The sequence below is a fragment of the Artemia sp. Qi Xiang Cuo genome, unplaced genomic scaffold, assembly GCF_049724085.1.
Source record: "Artemia sp. Qi Xiang Cuo unplaced genomic scaffold, ASM4972408v1 HiC_scaffold_3023, whole genome shotgun sequence".
Lineage (NCBI taxonomy): Eukaryota > Metazoa > Arthropoda > Branchiopoda > Anostraca > Artemiidae > Artemia > Artemia sp. Qi Xiang Cuo.
The window spans coordinates 908,567-926,403 of record NW_028300418.1 but is presented as its reverse complement, the minus strand read 5'-3'; the positions used below and the strand labels follow the sequence as shown (position 1 = coordinate 926,403).

General features: G+C 36.8%; 1 protein-coding gene across 1 annotated transcript in view; it reads right to left on the bottom strand.

The window, feature by feature from the left end:
• The window catches only part of LOC148938700 (uncharacterized), a 99,702-nt gene extending 82,076 nt beyond the window's left edge, over nt 1–17,626 (bottom strand). The window contains exon 1 of the mRNA XM_089107607.1: nt 17,560–17,626. Coding sequence (XP_088963733.1) covers nt 17,560–17,578 — 19 coding nt within the window. The 5' untranslated portion in view covers nt 17,579–17,626. The remainder of the gene's footprint in view (nt 1–17,559) is intronic.
• Between the last annotated feature and the right edge of the window lie 211 nt (nt 17,627–17,837).

Genomic DNA, 17,837 nt, shown 5'->3' with positions numbered 1-17,837 from the left:
CTAGGAGTTCAAATATAAGATGATAGATGTCGATTTCTATACTCTGTGTGCAGGTATAGTTGGCTAGGCTCTTGGTTGATAGTGGGATTTTGTGGTGTTTGAAGTATTTTAACAGTTTAGAAAGCAAGGTATGTTGTGCAGACGTCAGCATATTACATTCAAATAGGCAATGGTCAATTGTTTCATTATTCATATTACAATGCCTGCAAAGAGGGGACAGGGGAATTGAACCACTTGAATTAGAAAGCTTATATGAGAATGCAAGGAAATTTAGTCCATTTGTTCCAGAACGAATTCTATGATAAATTTTAGAAAGATACTTATTGGGAAAGGGGAAAGGATAGGATTAATCTTATTGAAATTAATATCTGATAGCCTCCATCGGTAAATATCTCTAATTGGGATTGGTCTCCCACTTGGCTGGTCAATATTTATAGCATTTTTTGCTATTTCATCAACCTGATGATTACCACTTATGCCAGAATGGCTAGGAATGTACTGAAAGTAAGTTTTTATGCCACTTGAAGCAAGATTATCAATAATACTGAGACAATGATAAGTGTCAATGTCCAACTTATATTGAGGAGCTGAGGCCAGCAACTCAAGGCTTGATAAAGAGTAGGAATAAATGATAATATTATTCAAATTATCAATCAAAGATTGGTTTTGCTTAAGGTGTTCTAATGCCATGATTATGGCATTTAACTCAGCAGACATTATAGATAAATTATTAAATAATCTCTCGCCCATTGCAATTTTCAGGTGAGGAAGGAAAACACCACTTGCAACCTTCTCATTCATTTTTGACCCATCAACAAATATTTGGAAGTGATTTTTATAGGTAATTGTATTAAGTTCTGCAAATTTTTTCTGAACAAAAGCAATGGGGTTTAAATCTTTATTCCATTTTGAAAATTCAGTATTTATTATGGGAAATGACCAAGTCCATGGAGGGGATTGGGGGAAAGTAGGTGCAATAGACTTTGCTGTTACAGGGAACTTCTTTTGAATATTTGAATACTCATCTTCAATACATATACCTCTATACATGGCTGGATTTCTTAACCAATTATGTAATGTGTGTGAGCTATTTGATTCAATTTTTGTAAGATGTTTTATCAAGAGAAAGCTACGTCTCTCCCTTATTGTTGTTAATCCACTCTCCATAAGCAGAAACTTGGTGCTTGTGGGTTTCCTAAGACCAAATATGAGACGTATTATATCATTTTGTGTTGTTTCAATTTTTTGCATCTGGGTCTTTGCACATGCACCATAGACAATGAGCCCATAGTCAATATGGGGTCTTATATGTGATTTTATAAAACTGGAGTAAGGTTTTCTCCTTACAACCCCAGGGTGTGGAAAGAAGTCTTTTTAGTATATTTGCTTTTCTATAACATTTTTTTATTGTCTTTGAAATGTGGAGTTGGAAATTAAGTTTTTGGTCAAGCATGAGACCTAGATAATTAATATTATTATCTTCTGGAATAGTTGTTTTATTTAGAGTTAGTTTTGCATTAACATGGTTTCGCTTCCTGTGAAATTGGATTATTTTTGACTTGGTGGGTGCAATGGGTAAATCTGAATGTTGAGAGAATTTTTCAAACTTGAAAAGTGACTTTTGCAGATTTGACTGTGCTATCTGAAAGGTGTTGCCAGATGACCATAGCACCAGATCATCAGCATATTGTAGATTCGTGTGGGGTAGGTTCATGTCCCAGAGATATAGGGCAAATAGGAGGCAACTGAGGACTGCTCCCTGAGGTAGGCCTTTGGATATTGTCTTTTGGGGTGAAGAGGCTGAACCAACACAAACAATGAAACTTCGCACTTCTATGAAGGATTTAATAAATGATACTAGCTTGGGAGGTACTCCAAGGTTTGCAAGTTTATTTAAAAGGATTTGGTGGTTCACATTGTCATATGCTCCTTCAAAATCAAGGAAAGCTGCCACTAGGATATTATTTTTTGAGAAAGATTCATTTATTGCATTTGTTAGCAAAATGAAAGAATCTGTTGAGGAGTGGTATTTCCTGAATCCAGTTTGAGTGTGTGGGATCATGTTATTTTTCTCAACAAACCAGAGGAGTCTGTGATAAATAATTTTCTCCATTATTTTCCCCATCACAGGTGTAATCATTATTGGCCTATAAGACTCAGGGTTATCTTTTGGTTTATTATTCATTAGGATTGGTAGGAGGGACGAACATTTTCATATATTGGGGAACCTAGAGGATGCCCAAGCGTGATTATAACAATTTAGCAGTTCTTGTTTGTATGAAGGTGTGAGATTCTTTATCCATGTAGGGTGTATATTGTCATAGCTGCTGCTAGTTTTGGACCTAATATGATGTATTGCATTATTCAATTCCTGGATTGAAAATGGATTAGTTATGTACTCGGATCCTGGGCGTGGTTGGCAACTAGGGTTCATAGGAATTGTGGACAGATTGCTTTGATTGTTTGATGTTAGCTTATTAACAAAAAGAGTTGCAAATAGGTTAGCCTTTTCATTATCATTTTCATAATGGGTATTATTATGTATAAGCTCATACAGGAGTGGGTTGGGAGAAGTCTTTTTCCCATATATGTGGCTTATGACTTTATGTATAATTGGCTCATGCGTTTCTCTGGAGAGATTATTTGCAAAAGTATTCCAGTATTTATATTTAGCATCTATTATAGTCCTTTTTAGATTAGATTCTGCTTGTAATTTTTTTAAATATGTAGTAGGTGTTGGTTTTTTTATGAATTCTGTCCTAGCTGCCTTTTTTATCTTCCATTTATTTAGGCACTCATTTGTCCACCATGCTTTAGGAATTTGTTTAGGGAATGTTTTCTTAGGTGTTGTCCTGGGGATAGCATGATTAGCTGTATTTATTAGTAAAGATGTCAAGGCTTCAGCATGTGTGTCAACTGTTGTGTTAGAAATGCATGAACTTTGGGTGAAACTTGTAATTTCATCATTTAGCTTATTTTGGAAAATAGACCAATTTGCTTTAGTGTTGATATATTGGGAAGTATGAGAAGAAGTTTCAGCAGGTTCATTTAGGGAGCAAACTATAGCAAAGTGGTCTGTACACAGACTATCAATTTTATTTATGTAAATTTTGTTCAAAAAATTTAAAGACACAATTTGTAAGTCAATTGTGGAGAATTTGGCACTTTTGGGGTTAAAATATGTATTTAGGTTTGGAGGGGTAGCAACAGCTAATTCATTATTATTTGAAATCATATGCTCAATAAATTTACCAGCTTTATTTGCTGGTTTATTCCCCCACAAAAGGCTGTGGGCATTGAAATCACCACAAATAATGATGTTTTTTATCATATTAGAATTATTTATATAATTAAAGAAATCCTTGGCATCTGAAGTTTGGCCATTAGGGTTATAAAAGCTTATTATGTAGGTTTTTAAATTATTCAGCCAAATACTTATACCAATTACATCAACATCATTTTCAAAATCTGGAAAATTGATGCCACAAAATTTTATATTATTATTAACTAATAAAGCTACACTACCTCCTTTTCTCTCTGAAGATCTATCCTTTCTCAGGATAGTGTATCCCAGAGACTTAATTTGTTGATTTTGGGTTAAATGAGTTTCCTGGAGGCAAGCAATATTAATGGACTTTTTATTCATAAATGATATTAGGTCAGTTAGCTTATTTTCTGTGAGTGATCTTACATTCCATTGGAGTATTGATAAATGTTGTGTTGTTAATTTATTCTTCATATGACTGTGTATCAATGTTCAGCTTTGTTAAAAGTAAAGCAAGGTCTTTTTTTGCTTGAATGAGCATATAATCTGGGATGTAGATTTTTGCCAATTCTGCAATAATTTTTGTTTTCTGTAGTTGATGTATGTTCATGGCCTGAACTGCATTACAGTTTAGAATGAATAAGCATATATTTGGGGATTGCATTTTTGGTAGTGCATCCTGTTTGTTGGTGAAGGGATTGATTCCTGGTAGTGTTTCTGGTTTGTTTCTTCTTGGGAGGGAGGGCCAGGCTGGCCTCATCTCACTGGAAAACAAGGCTTGCTGGCTTGGTGATTCCTTCTGATAGGGATTTGAGCTAGGGGGCTTAGAAGATGTTGTTTTATATGGGGTGCTTGATGCATTTGGGGCATTTGACTTGGGGGTTTTGGTTGGTTTCATTACAGGCTTTATTTGGTATTGTTGGGCAGCATTTGCTTCCATTGCTGCAAAGGGGTATGGGATGGCCTTCTCTGTTGATATTTGGAGTGTTAGAGCTCTTTTCTTGTATGCAGGGCATAATGATTTATTTGTAGATTCATGTGGACCTTTGCAATTGATGCATGTAGGCTGGGTGTTTTTGCAAGTTGTCAGCTTTTTAGGATAGAAAGATTTACAATTACTACACTCTTGGAGAATTTCATTGCATTTGTTTGTCGTGTGTCCCAGTTTGAAACACTTCTGACACTGAATAGGCTTAGGTTTGTATTCCTTGTGTGGTTTGATTTGCCCAAATAGGAATAATTTTTCTGGGATATCAATTTTATCCTTTAGTGTGAATAAGAAGGATCTACTAGTTTTTAGGCCAGTAGAGTTAGGTTTTCCAAGTTGGGTAACATCCTCAACTGGGATTGTGTTTCCAGCCCTATCTGAGAGGCCTTCTTTTAACTCCTGAGTAGATATCTCTGGGGGAACATTGTAAACTACAATTTTTGTTGGTGATTGTTTTGGGTTCCAATTAGATGCAATAATTGGGATATTCAGAAGGGATTTAAGGTTAATTATTGTATCTGCTGATTTCTGATCTTCTACAGCTATAAGCAGAGATCCATCACGGTTAATGTTAAGAGAGAACATTGATTTTAGCAGTTTAAAAATTGCAACTCTTATTGCAGTGATCAATTTTATTTCAAAGGGGGTCGTGGGAGTAATTTTAAGGTAAAGTCGTAAGTTTTTGGAGGGAGGATCTTGGGCAGGGAGAGGGGAAATGCTTTTAATTGGGGAGATTTTTTTCCTTTTTTAGAGCTTCTAGAGAGGACCTCTTGAAACCCATTATCATCATTTATGGTTGCATTAGGACCTACAGTTATCATTGTCCTATTCTCCGAATCGGAGCCATCATTAGAACTTTCAGATAATGTGCTTGACCAGCCAGGATGGGTATCTTTCACTATGGAATTTGATTTGGGATCTGGGGGGACGTTTTTTTTGGAGGACTTCTGAACATTGCCTATTGTAAAAAGCTTTAAACACAAATATATAACTAAAACAAAAAGCGAAAATAGATGATATCAACCCGTCTACACTATACTATGGGAAGGACAAACACCACAGTATAGCCCTGAGGATAACTTGAGCAGGATATGTTTGGTACAACTACTGGTTAGAAGCGATAATAATCAAGAAAATATATTTCGATTTTCTTGTACGGTTGCTGTTGTTGTTGTGTACGTTATATTGTAGTATTATATAATCATGTTATATTTCTATAACGCCATAGATTACATTTGATCAGCCGCTTTTCATGTAATTAGTCTGTGCGTTAGTCTGAGCAGAGGGAAATGCACCACAAAACAGCCAAAAACCACACCACACAAAAAAGGCTCTGAAAGGTGCACAGTGGAAGTGTGTGCTGAATGCAGTACAATGTGATTCTTGGCTTTGTGCTGGGTGCCTTTCAATGTCTGATACAGAGTACAACATATTCAACAAAATGAACCAAAGACTTAAAAGTGCTTGAATGTACCCATTTTGCTAAATCAGCAGTGGCAAACAAACCGTCTCAGACACTGTAATAACTGCACTACAAGAACATAGAAATAAAATGCAGGGTATGTTTGACTCATTCAAACAGGATATGAGTGCTTCTCTGGACCCTGTCAAAGCTAAAGTCAACAATCTTGAAGAGACCATCAAAACAAAAGTGTCTGTGTCAGAGGTCAAGGACATTGTAAACTGTGTTATTGCTGATAAACTAAAACCAACATTCACAAAATAGTCAGTCAAGAACAAGACCAAACAACCTCTCTAAAATTGAATATCCTTAAATGTCTTGAAAAGGCATAGAAGACTGGATGTGAACAAAGCTGCTGGGTCAGATACCCTAAAACCCAGACTTTTAAAATGTCTTGAAAAGGCATAAAAGACTGGATGTGAACAAAGCTACTGGGCCAGATACCCTAAAACCCAGACTATTAAAAGAAGCAGCTGAACAAATTGCTGAGCCAATAGCAGTAATTTTTGAGATGTCACTCACTTCCAAAATGCTCCCAATTGACTGGAAGCAGACCAACATCAATCCCATGTTAAAGAAAGGGAGAAAGAACAATACAAGGTCCTTGAGAACATCATAAATGATGCATTGGTATCTCACCTTAAAAGAAATCAGTCACTTTGAAAAAGTCAGCATGGTTTCTGTAAAGGTAGATGTCATATTGCTCAATCAATGACTTTGATAAATTACAGCATCAACTTCTTCTCCTGGAAACGGAAGCATACAGGGATGATATAGTTGCCAAGATTGAAGCCTTTCTTACTGGAAAAGCTCAGAGGGTAGTAGTTTATGATGCCACCAGTAAAGCTGTTTATCAAATTCCTGTGATTAGTGGAGTTCCACAGGGCACAATCCTGGGATTTTGTTCAGCAACTATCTAGATGGTCATCTGAGTGGGGTTTGCAGTTCAACATGTCAAAATGCAAAATCCTACATCTAGGACACAAGAACCTTAAATGACCTTACCATATTGGAGATAACCTACTTGAGGTTGTAAATGAGGAGAAGTACCTGAGGGTTATTGTTGGTGACAAACTAAAGTTCCACAGCCACAAACAAGCTCAAGTTGCTAAAGCAAACCAAGCCCTAGGGCCCATAAAACAAACATTTACCAACAGGAAGGTGTATGTGGTCAGAAACTGTATAAAGCTATTTTACATCCACATCTGGAATTTTGAATGACCCTGGTGTCTCCCCAGTGCAAAATGGATGTTAAAGCACTCAAGAGAGTCAAAAGATAAGCAAACAAGCTCATACCAGCTTTGCAAGACAAGCAGTATGAGGAGCACCTTGTGTCCTTCCAATTCTCCACTCTAGTCTATCAAAGGAAGAGAGGAGATGCAATCACTTCTCACAAACTACTTGGAAACAACCTCTCAGGTCAAGTCTTCTCCTCATCACTTGCAAGTACAACAAGAGGTCACACAAAGAAGCTGCAAGTCCCCTATTGCCAATGACATGATCATTGGCACTTCTTCTCTGTATGCACCATCTCTTACTGGAACAGCCTCTCTGAAGCCACCATCCAGTCCCAAACCACAGTTGCATTGAAGAAAGGAGTTAATCATGACTGGGCCAATGCAGAGTGCAGGCTAACCAGGGATGCCAAACCATAGTCATGTCACACCACCAGCAAGATGTCCTACAGGAAGCTCATCACCAGCTTATCTCACTGGATATACAATTTAAGGTAAAATCATCACCAAGACTCCACCAGGTGCTACTGAAAATCCAACCATACAATTTTGTCACAACATTCCACCTAGGCAAGGACATTTTGTTTTACTAATGCCCTGTTGTATTTGTATCTCCTTGACAAGGATGCAGGGATGCAAATGGATATTGAATGATATGTACATCGTGATATATTGCTCCTACCAATCAGAAATGACTGATTTGAAAGGCTCAAGTAAGAGATATTAGCAAACTTACAATTAGGCAAGCTTGCTGATACAATTGGTTCTGTGAAGCAAGTCCTGGGGCTTAGCCAGTAAATATATGCAATTTCATATACTTGTGTAAAACCTGAGGAGCAGGCCTAGCACCTCCTAATAATGTTGTGCAATTTTTAGATTTGTTTGGTCAACCTTGTTAACTGGAGTAGCAAAACCCATTCCAAATTCTACATTTGGCTAAATCAGGGTATTTAGGAGCTTAATGGGGTTTATCACAGGAAGCTCTCTTTATTGTGAGCTTAATTACCTTGGGTACTGCTGGCTCCAGGTATAAGTTCAATTTGAGCTTGTCACCAGTGAAGACTCCCAGATGTTTATTGCAATGACTGGTGGAAGATGCATCACTGATATAGATGTTGAAGTCTTTGACCAAAAACCAAGCCTGGGGGTACCCTGCTTTCTATGTCTGCTGATTCTGAGAGGAAAATTGATCCACCATCCCAATATAATTTTGCCACTTGGTTCTGTGGTAAGAAATTGCATCATCCAATTTATACCTTCATCATGAAGACTTATAACATAGAGTTTAGACTTGATTCTTCTGTGACATACTTTATCAGATGTTTTCACTAAATCTAATAATATTGTAACACCTGGACATCCAATGTCTATAAGTTTTGTGATATGCTCATATGTATCAATCTGGTTTCTATCAACTGATTGACTGGGTCAGAAGACATGTAAGCCTTTTTCTTTATTTCACCTTCCTTCTCATGTAGAAATATTTTGGATCATAGGCAGACTGGCTGGCAGTGGTTGTAATTGTCGCAGTCTATGCTCAAGTTCATGCGAACAGGTGGTTTGGAAAGTCTACCAGAGTGAGTGGCTCTTCCCTGGAGTGTCAGTACTTGTGTTCTAGTTTCAGGGGGTATTCCTGTGCAAGGAGAGAGCTCACCTCTTTGACTCAATACTTCCATTACTTTCTCTTCCCTAATGTTTGGTATTTCAGCCTTGTTGTTACTGCTAGACATTCTGGCATTGGAATAACCTGGAAAAGGCATTTCCCCATCACCCTCTATTGCTGCTCCATTTAGGTGTATGTCTTGTTCTGGGTACTGGTTAAAATATCATGGCCTTTGCTGGATATGTTGGTGTAAGTGCTGACTCAGTTGTAACTGGGTCCAATTTGGGATGTAGGTGGTGCCTGTTTCTATGAAGCAAGCTGCTGTCTTCCATATGTACCATGTATGACTGCTCTGGCTGCTTCAACTTCTTTTCTACCACACCTTTGTGCCATCTACTACTCTCATCAAATTTCACCCACACTTTCCCTCCTGGGCACAATTCTTTCAGCTCCTTGGCATTCTTATTGTGAGCACTCTGTTGTTTACCTTGAGCTTTCTCTCTAACTTTCTCAAAACATTTTTTGTGACTATTTTTGGCTGCAGATGTGATGGCAGTGCTGAGATCATTGACAGTGTCTTTCTGCTCATAAGCAGCTGTACTGGTGAATATGCTCAATCAATTGGAGTGTTTTGGTACTCTAACAATGCAATATATGGATCTGTTTGACTTTCTGAGGCTTTTGTCATTATCCTTTTTGCAGTCTGGACTGCCTTTCCACTCATCCCATTCAATTGGGTGCATTGGGAACTTGCTGTGATGTGGTTGATATCCCAAGTTTTTGTAAAAACTCCACTCTTCTGAGCTGAATTGTGGCATATTATCAGAAGTGATTTGATCTGGTATACTGTATCTTGCAAAATGCATTTTCAGTTTTGAGATCACTTTTTGTGAATTTGAAATGACAAGCTTATTCACTTTAAAAAATTGACTATAATAGTCTATGGTGATGTGATTTTCCCTGCTACTAAATGTAAAAATATCCACACCCACACATTGGAATGGATACTGGAGGACTTCTGAGGACACTAGTGGCTCCTTCTGTTGATTCATCTTATGTCTGGCATATATTTCATATCTAGACACTATTTGCATAACATCTTTTGTGATGTTAGGCCAAAATACTGAGCTACAGGCTCTTTCTTTGGTTTTCACAATTCCACTATGTGAAGAATGAAACTGTTGCAGTATAACTCCACGAAGTGTTTTGGGTACTACAATACGTTGGCCTTTCAGTATTATACCATTGTTTGTAACCAGCTCATCTCTGTAGTTCCAATATTGTAGAATTATAGATGGTACTTGTCTTTGCTCATTAGGCCAGCCAGATTCAATGATATCTATTATTTTTTTTGGCTTACTATTTCTCAGCGTTTCCTCACAGATTTTCTCTAGTTTGTTTCTGCTCACAGAAATATCTCTCTTTGCCAGGGTGGTACTGAAATGACAGTTCATATTTCTGGAGCACTAGCATCATTCTTTGCAATCTAGGTGGCCCTCTGTTTATAGGTTTTGACAAAATTGCCTCTAGTGGTTTGTGATCTGCTGTCACAATGATCTTTCTACTGCAAATGTATTGGTGGAAATGTGTACAGGCAAATACAATGCCCAGCAGTTTCTTTTTGATTTGAGAGTCCTGCTATTCAGTATTACTCAGAGACCTGGAAGCAATGGTTACTGTTAAGTGATCTGCAATCAGCTGAGCACTAATTCCATGCTGTGATGCATCTGTTATCACTTCTACCACAGTGATTTCAGTATCAAAATATGCAAGATTGCTGCAAATGGCTTCCTGGATTCTGACTCTGGCCTGGTTGTGTACTGCTTTGCATTCAAACTCCTAGGCCTTTGCTAATTCCCAAAGTGGTTGGTTTGAGGTGGAAAGGGCAGTAATATATCTTGACAAATAGATAAACATGCCTAGGAGAGCCTGCAACTCATCTTTGCTTTTGGGGGCTGGCATTTCCCTGATTGCTCTAAGTTTGGAAGGATCAGGTTTCATACCTCCTTTTGTCAGTATATGACCAAAATAAGGAATAGCTTCAGCATCAAAGAGACAAGCTTCCTATCAGCTTCCTATCAGGCTCTTTTGTACTACTAGCCATTCCAGCAACATTGTTAACAATCAGTAATATCAATATCTCCAAATGCATTTTCCATCCACTTTTGGTACTCATCCTGAGCTGATATGAGCCCAAAAGGATATCTCTTAAATCTAAATCTTCCAAATGTGGTATTGAAAGTGGTTAAATTGGCAGACTCCTCATCCAAAACCATTGACAAGTAGCCATTTCTAGCATCAGTCTTGGAAAATTGCTCTGCTCCTGAACATTTTAATGCAAAATCATCAAAACTTGGATTGTAGTGATTTGGATGTTTTATGCATTTACTCAGATATACTGGATCCAGGCAAATCCAGATTGTACCATCTGGTTTTTTAACCAGAACAATGGAATTGACCCAGTCTGTTGGTTTCTTCCCTTCCTCTATTATGCCAAGGCTTTCTAGTCTGTCAAGTTCTTCTTTTAATTTTGGCTGAAGGGCATAGGGAACTCTTTTAGGTGGCTGGACAGTTGGTACTGATCCTTCCTTTGAGTAAATGTGACATTTTCCAGGCAATGTGCCAATACCATGGAACACATCATCATACTCCTCAAGGATATGTTGCACTTCAGGTCTGATTGAACCCTTATAGGGTACCTTATCACACAATAGGCCAAGCACAAATTTTATCAAGTTCATCTGTTCACTTGTTTCTCTACCAAGTATTGGACCTTTGTTGGTTTCCACAGCATGAAATGCATGAGCCTGTGGTTCTTGGTCCTTATACTGAATTACCATTGGTGCAACTCCAAGCACCTTTAGGCGGCATCCGCTATAGCTTGTTAGGACATCCTTACTGGGAAGCAAAGTAGGCCTTGGTTTCAATGACCTAAATTTGTTTGCTGGGAGAATGTTTGCATCAGCTCCTGTATCAATTTTGAAGTTTATGTCTTGGTGGTTTTTAGGTAGGTTAACTATAATCATTGGATTTAGCACTAAATCAATACTAGAGTCGATAGATTCAATGAAATACTGGTTATTTTCTTCATTCTCAATGGGAAAACCTTCAATTTCATTGTCACCTGCTTTTGCAAACCTTTACAAAATGGTTTGGCTTCCAACATTTGGCACAGATTTTCCCTTTTGCAGGGCATTTGTGTTCACAGGAGTATGCATTCCCATAGAAGTAACAACTTGATGCCATTGTCTTTTATAACACCTTTTATTTGTGTATGGCTTCAACTTCTTATTTTACAGCAATGGTACTTGGTTTGTTTTTCATTTTTGCATGGGTCTCCACTACTGTTTCAATTGCTTGACTTGTTTCAATAGCTTTTATTAGTGTCAGTGTTCCACCTTCCCTTTACAGTCTTTCTCTTATCCTGTCACTCTGCATACCAAATACCAATCTATCTCTCATCATTTCATCTGAACTGTTTCCAAAATCACAACCTAGGGCCAATAGCTTTAGTGCTGTCACATATGATTCAATTGTCTCTCCTTCTTTTTGATTTTGTTTGTGAAAACTGAATCAAAAAGAAGATGGGGTTTGAGATGGGTTCAATATGCTTACTGAATTTTTTCAGATATTACTTACTTACTTTACTTACTTAACTCCCATCTGGCCGGATTGGCTGACTTGGGGCTTCTCCTCTGACAGAACTATGGCAAAGCTTTTTCAGATATACATCCACTTTATTCTTTTCTGTTTCTGCAATTTGAAATGTGTTAAATAGATCTTGCCCCTTTTCTCCAACCCATATAAAAAAGTATGAGCACTTTCACTTTTTCCAGACAAAGGTCCTGTAAACATCAGTTCAGCATATTGGCAAAATAGCTTCCATGAGGTTTTGAGACCATTTGATGACCAGTCAATTGTTGGGCAGGGTGTGCTGTCAATTCTGACATCATGTAATGTATTTCCTTGTCAGACTTCAGGTTTAAATATAATCATTTAATGGAGATCCACTACCTATAAATGAAGCACATAAGCAAAAGCAAAACAAGCAAATAAACAAAAGCAATATATTTCATAGCCAAGGTGGTCTCAGGACATATTTATGTTAAGCCACTATTTAATGTAACAATACCAGACATATAATAATTTAGCTTGCCTTGATTGTGTTATTGTAAAGACAGTAGGAGCAATGAAAATGTTAAAAGTAGCATAGCCAAGGCTCAGGGTCACAGTTGAAAACAGTTTGGAAGAATAGTAAGATAAGTCTGCAAACCAAGATTTGAATATTGGAAGCTACATTGATGAGTGGTCAAATATGATTCTGAAGCTTGGGCAAAAAAAAAGATGAGGATTTGCTAGTTGTTTTCAAAAGAAATTGCCTATGGATTGTTCTGGGTACCCAGCTTCCTGACCATATTTCAAACAGTTGAGATGGCCAGGCCTATTCTGCAGATGAAGGATGACAGATGGCCAAAAATCCTGCCTTTTTGCCAACCACCTAGGACTAGACAGAAAGCAGGTGGTTTTAGGTTGGGGTGGGAAGATTTCATAAAGAAATATATAAGAGAAAGAAGAACTTCCTGGGAGGGTATAAAAAGGGAGGCTTTGAATTGGTTGAGATGGAGAATGAGCATGTGTAGCTGTGTTGGCCTTGGGCAGCTTGGTTCTGCAGTGATTTGTTGTTGTTAGTAGTAGTTATAATTTAGTATCTAGGCCTATTTCAGAGTAAACTGCCATAAACTATATAATTGTCAAAAATCTGGTCATGTCACTTAGTAATCAGCAAACTTACAGATATTTCATCAAAAGCATTAAAACAATAAAGACAATCAGATAACATAGCAGCATCTGCTTTTTTTTTGGAAATCAACTACTACTTCAGTAAGCCATCTATTGTAAGATTGTCTTTTATAGAAACCATGTTTGGCAGAGTGACACAGTTAATCAAACTTAAAATAAGTGTTAGAAATTGCTCTAACCAATCAGAAATTACCAGTATACTGAAAATGGATAAATTTCTTTAATAAAAAAGTGGGAAAAAACTTTCTTATCCAATCTTATTGCTCATTTTCAATATGTTTCAATGTTTCAACTGTAAATGGAAAGGCAGTGGGGTCTAAGACTAATCACTGATATCTGGGGTAAATGCTTTGTTGTACAAATACTTAATATATGTTGGAAAAAATTTCTTGGCTTCTTTAGATCTTCTAGAAGCTGATTTAGATCTTCTCTTAGAAGATTTGTTGATTACTGAGCTAATTCATATTCAAAGAGGAGATGTTGCAGAAATTTGCCTGAAGTGTGACATTGACAACACTTAGTTAAGGTACAAAACTTAATTTGAAAATTACAAGAAGTTTAAGTCTATAATGCAAGGATTAATCTTTGACATTTGTAGAAAAGGGGCTGGAAAGAATTTACTTTTTTTTAGTATTCCTCTCATATAAGGGCTGTTTTTTAGCACTAAGATATTTAATTTTTTCTGCAAAAATTATCATTTTTTCAACTCATCTTTGTTCTAAGATCTTACACCTCACTGATATTAGCAAAAACCATGAAAGATGCTATCTTTCTGCCACATAGAACAATGATGATATACTCATCATTGTTCTCAGACTGCTGATCAGAGCAGAATGATGAAAGACGTTTGCATAAAACAACAAAAGATGTAAGATCTTAGTTCAAAGATTTCACTTTTAAGCATTTTCTGACAAAAGATGTAAGATCTTAGCACATTGATGAGTGAAAAATGTCCCTATAGTATCTAAGTGAGGTAGGTCTATTCTGAGTAAGAGGAATAATCTTTATTATCTTTAAAGCAAAGGAGTCAGCTAAATCATTGCCTTTTGTTCCTTGATGGCTAGGGATTTGCTAGAAGTGCATGTTCTTCTGATTCAATAGAGACCAACCAGTACACTTCTTAGAATAAGGATATCCTTGTCTGGCACTCCAAATTACCTTAAACCATAGTTTGAGCAAAATTCAGATTTCAATTCTGGTTATGCTTTGTGATGACTTCAGGAGGTTTTTGAGTATCTTGTTATGTTCTGGTTGCGGATTTGGCTTCCTCCTCCCTCTCCTGTAGAGACCCAACTGACATGAATACTCTCTGTCTAGAGTGCCATTGAACACTCTAGTTGACAGAATTCTCTTAGATTTTGCCAAAGTCTGTAATTGCTGACTGAAGACAAAACTAACAGCTATCAGCATCTATCTGTAAGTTGTAGAATAGGTGATGCAGTTCCTTGCAGAAGAAAGCAGAGTTAACGTGTTTGGAGGCAATGGGCAAGAATTCTCCTTGGGGTTGACAATGGTGTGCATGAGGAAACAATCTTGAGTCCTACATTATTGAAAATTTTTATTATTGATGCTCCATGAGCTGTCAGAAACAAGATGAGACTTTATTTTGATGATTCAAAGCTTAATGGGTCCACAGAGTCATCAGCATTAAGACCTTCTAAACAGGAAGACCTAGATTTCACTTTCACTTGGGGTCTGTATAAGGCTGTAACCCAGGATTTTTTTCAGAGGGGGTTTTACTTAAAGATTTTTTTTTGTTTGGGGGGGGGGGGGGTTAGGTTGAGAGGAACACAAAAAAAACGCATACATAATTTGTTTATATCCATTTTTGTTATGTTTTTACAAGTCAAACAAACATTTGGGGGGGGGGGGTTAAAACCCCCCTAGCCCTCTCTCTGGGTATGGCCTTGGGTCTGTAAGTGGAAGCTTAAACTTAACATTCAAAAGTGAAAGACAGTTTATTTTGGAAGAAAGAATGTAAGTTGGCAGTACCATATGAGTCAAGAGGATGACTAGACAATTGATTGACTCTCCAGAAGCTGAAATAGATTTGGGAATTTTCACTGATAAGGATTTGAAATTCTATAAAAACAGTTGCCAAAGCATCTCAGACCCTTGGGATAATCAAGAGCACAGTATACAGAAGGTCATCCAAAGTTAAGACCAAGCTGTACAAGGGTGTTGTGTAAATATTTCTAGGATTTGGAATATGTGTTGCAACACTGATGAATAAGGTTGATCAGTAGAAAATAGAATCTGTCCAAAGATATGCAACAAAACCTGTTGACTGATGCAAGAGGGCTCTTTTAAAAAGTGTCTGAAACCCATCAAAAAAGGCATTCTAGCAAAACAAAAAGTACAACATCAGAAATACCATTGATGAGAACCTAAATAGGACTTACAGCCAGGGAAATCCTGAGGGGGGGGGGGCTGCCCTGCCAAATTTTTTGGCATTTGGTAAATTTTTGCTGAAGGTGAAAATTTCAGCAGAACTTTTGCAAAATTGATCTAACTTCAGCAAAATTCTTGATTTCTGCAGAAAATTTGGCATAATCAGGAAGTGAGTTGGTAAAATTTATGAAGATTGCCCCCCCTCACCCAATAAAATTATCTTTGGAACACCCCTGCTTACAGCTCCTGATCTTGAACAACAGGAATAAAGTGATAAAGTGAATGAGTAAAAGTGTTAGGAATAAAGTGAATACACCATTTGATGCCTTTTTTATGCTGATTACAAATATAGTAATCATTTCTATTGGAAATGAATTTCAGCCCCCCCCCCTATATATGCGGATTCTGGGTTAGGTTGTAGAAATATATACCCTGAATTGGCATATATAGGGGGGGGGGCTGAAATTCATTTCCAATAGAAATGATTACTATATTTGTAATAAGCATAAAAAAAGGTATCGCGTGGTATACTCACTATATGCATAAGTCAATAATATGATTTGGTATAACTTTAGCCTACCTATTTTTGCATGGGTAGGCCTACAATTAATGTATCTTTTTTTTGTTTCTGATCTTTTGTTAAACAGGGCACCAATACATCCTAAAGAGATGTCAAAGTTGTTGTTTGCTAATTTTTAATCTATTTTGTTTGAAGTATTTATTTCAATTTACACCAGAGTCTAAAAATAAAGCTTAGACAAGGTAAAAAGTTACCCTTTGGGGGCCCATTAAGGGTTAAAATGGAATTTGCTCAAGAAGCAATTATTGAATTTGGAAGGAGCATAAGAAAAGGTATCAAATAACATGTTCATTTTTTTAGCTAAATTATGTTATTATACTATCAAAAGCCAGTGAAAAAGAGATTGGAAACCCAGATTATGGTTAAACATTTCTTGTCAGAAATTCAGATGGGTCTGCATTCTAATCTATGGTAGTATACATGTTGGTAAAATTCTACTCTAGCTACTTTTGACTATCTTGGAAAGGGGTTAGGTTAAGAAAATGAAACTTTCAGGGATGGGTCTACAGGCAAAAGTATGTCCTGGGAAGATATTTTGAAGTACCCACCTCCACTCCTTCTCCCTCTAGAGGGTCCTGACCTTTAAAAATATATGAGTTATATAAGTGAAACCTTGCAAAATAGATCTTCTGCTTAAATGAAGTACAACAAAATGGTTTTCAGCTTCACAACTTTGCTCAATCCCAATTTATAAGGTTTTAAAGATATTCAAATACATTTCCTAAATTTTGGAAATAAACTATTTATAGGCTATGTCTTAAAACTTTGCTCAAATAGCAGGAATTGCATTTTCAGAGCTAAAACCAGATAGAAAGAAACTGATAACTGAAAATTAAGATAAAATGTTGTTTTGTCAAAATTGCAATAGATAGCCTATAGACCTATCATGTAGGCAAATTTCAGTACCCTCTAAAGAGAGGGGTGGAAGTAGGTAATTCAACATATCTTCCCAGGACATACTTTAGCCTGTAGACCCATCCCTGAAAGTCTCATTTTCCAAACCTAACCCCTTCCCAAGATAGCCAAAAGTGGCTAAAGTAGAATTTTACCTACATGTCATGTAAACAGTATTTTAAGTCGCAGAAATAATGAAAGGGTAGACACAGTAGTCTACCCTAGATATAGCCTAGTTTTGGCCCTGAAAGCTTCATTCACCTAACTCAGCTACATTCCAAGAAGCCTATAAACTAGAATTTTACCAGGTTAATGCACCACAAAATAAAAAATTGTTATACTAAGCCTCCACCTCTTCATTAGCTTTCGAAAATAAAGGCCATTGAATTGTTTACAATTTTTTTTGAATTGTGGTGTTTTGCATCTTGTTTTCTTCAACACTTTTATGTTAAATCAAAAAATGAAATTCTTAAATTAAACAGTGATGCAATTGTAAGATATCGAATTCGACAAATCTAAGTTTTCAATAATATCTATAGATGCAAAATATGATATAATATATTATATATAGATGCATAAGATGCATATATGATATGATAGTTATATGCTTCTTAACTTT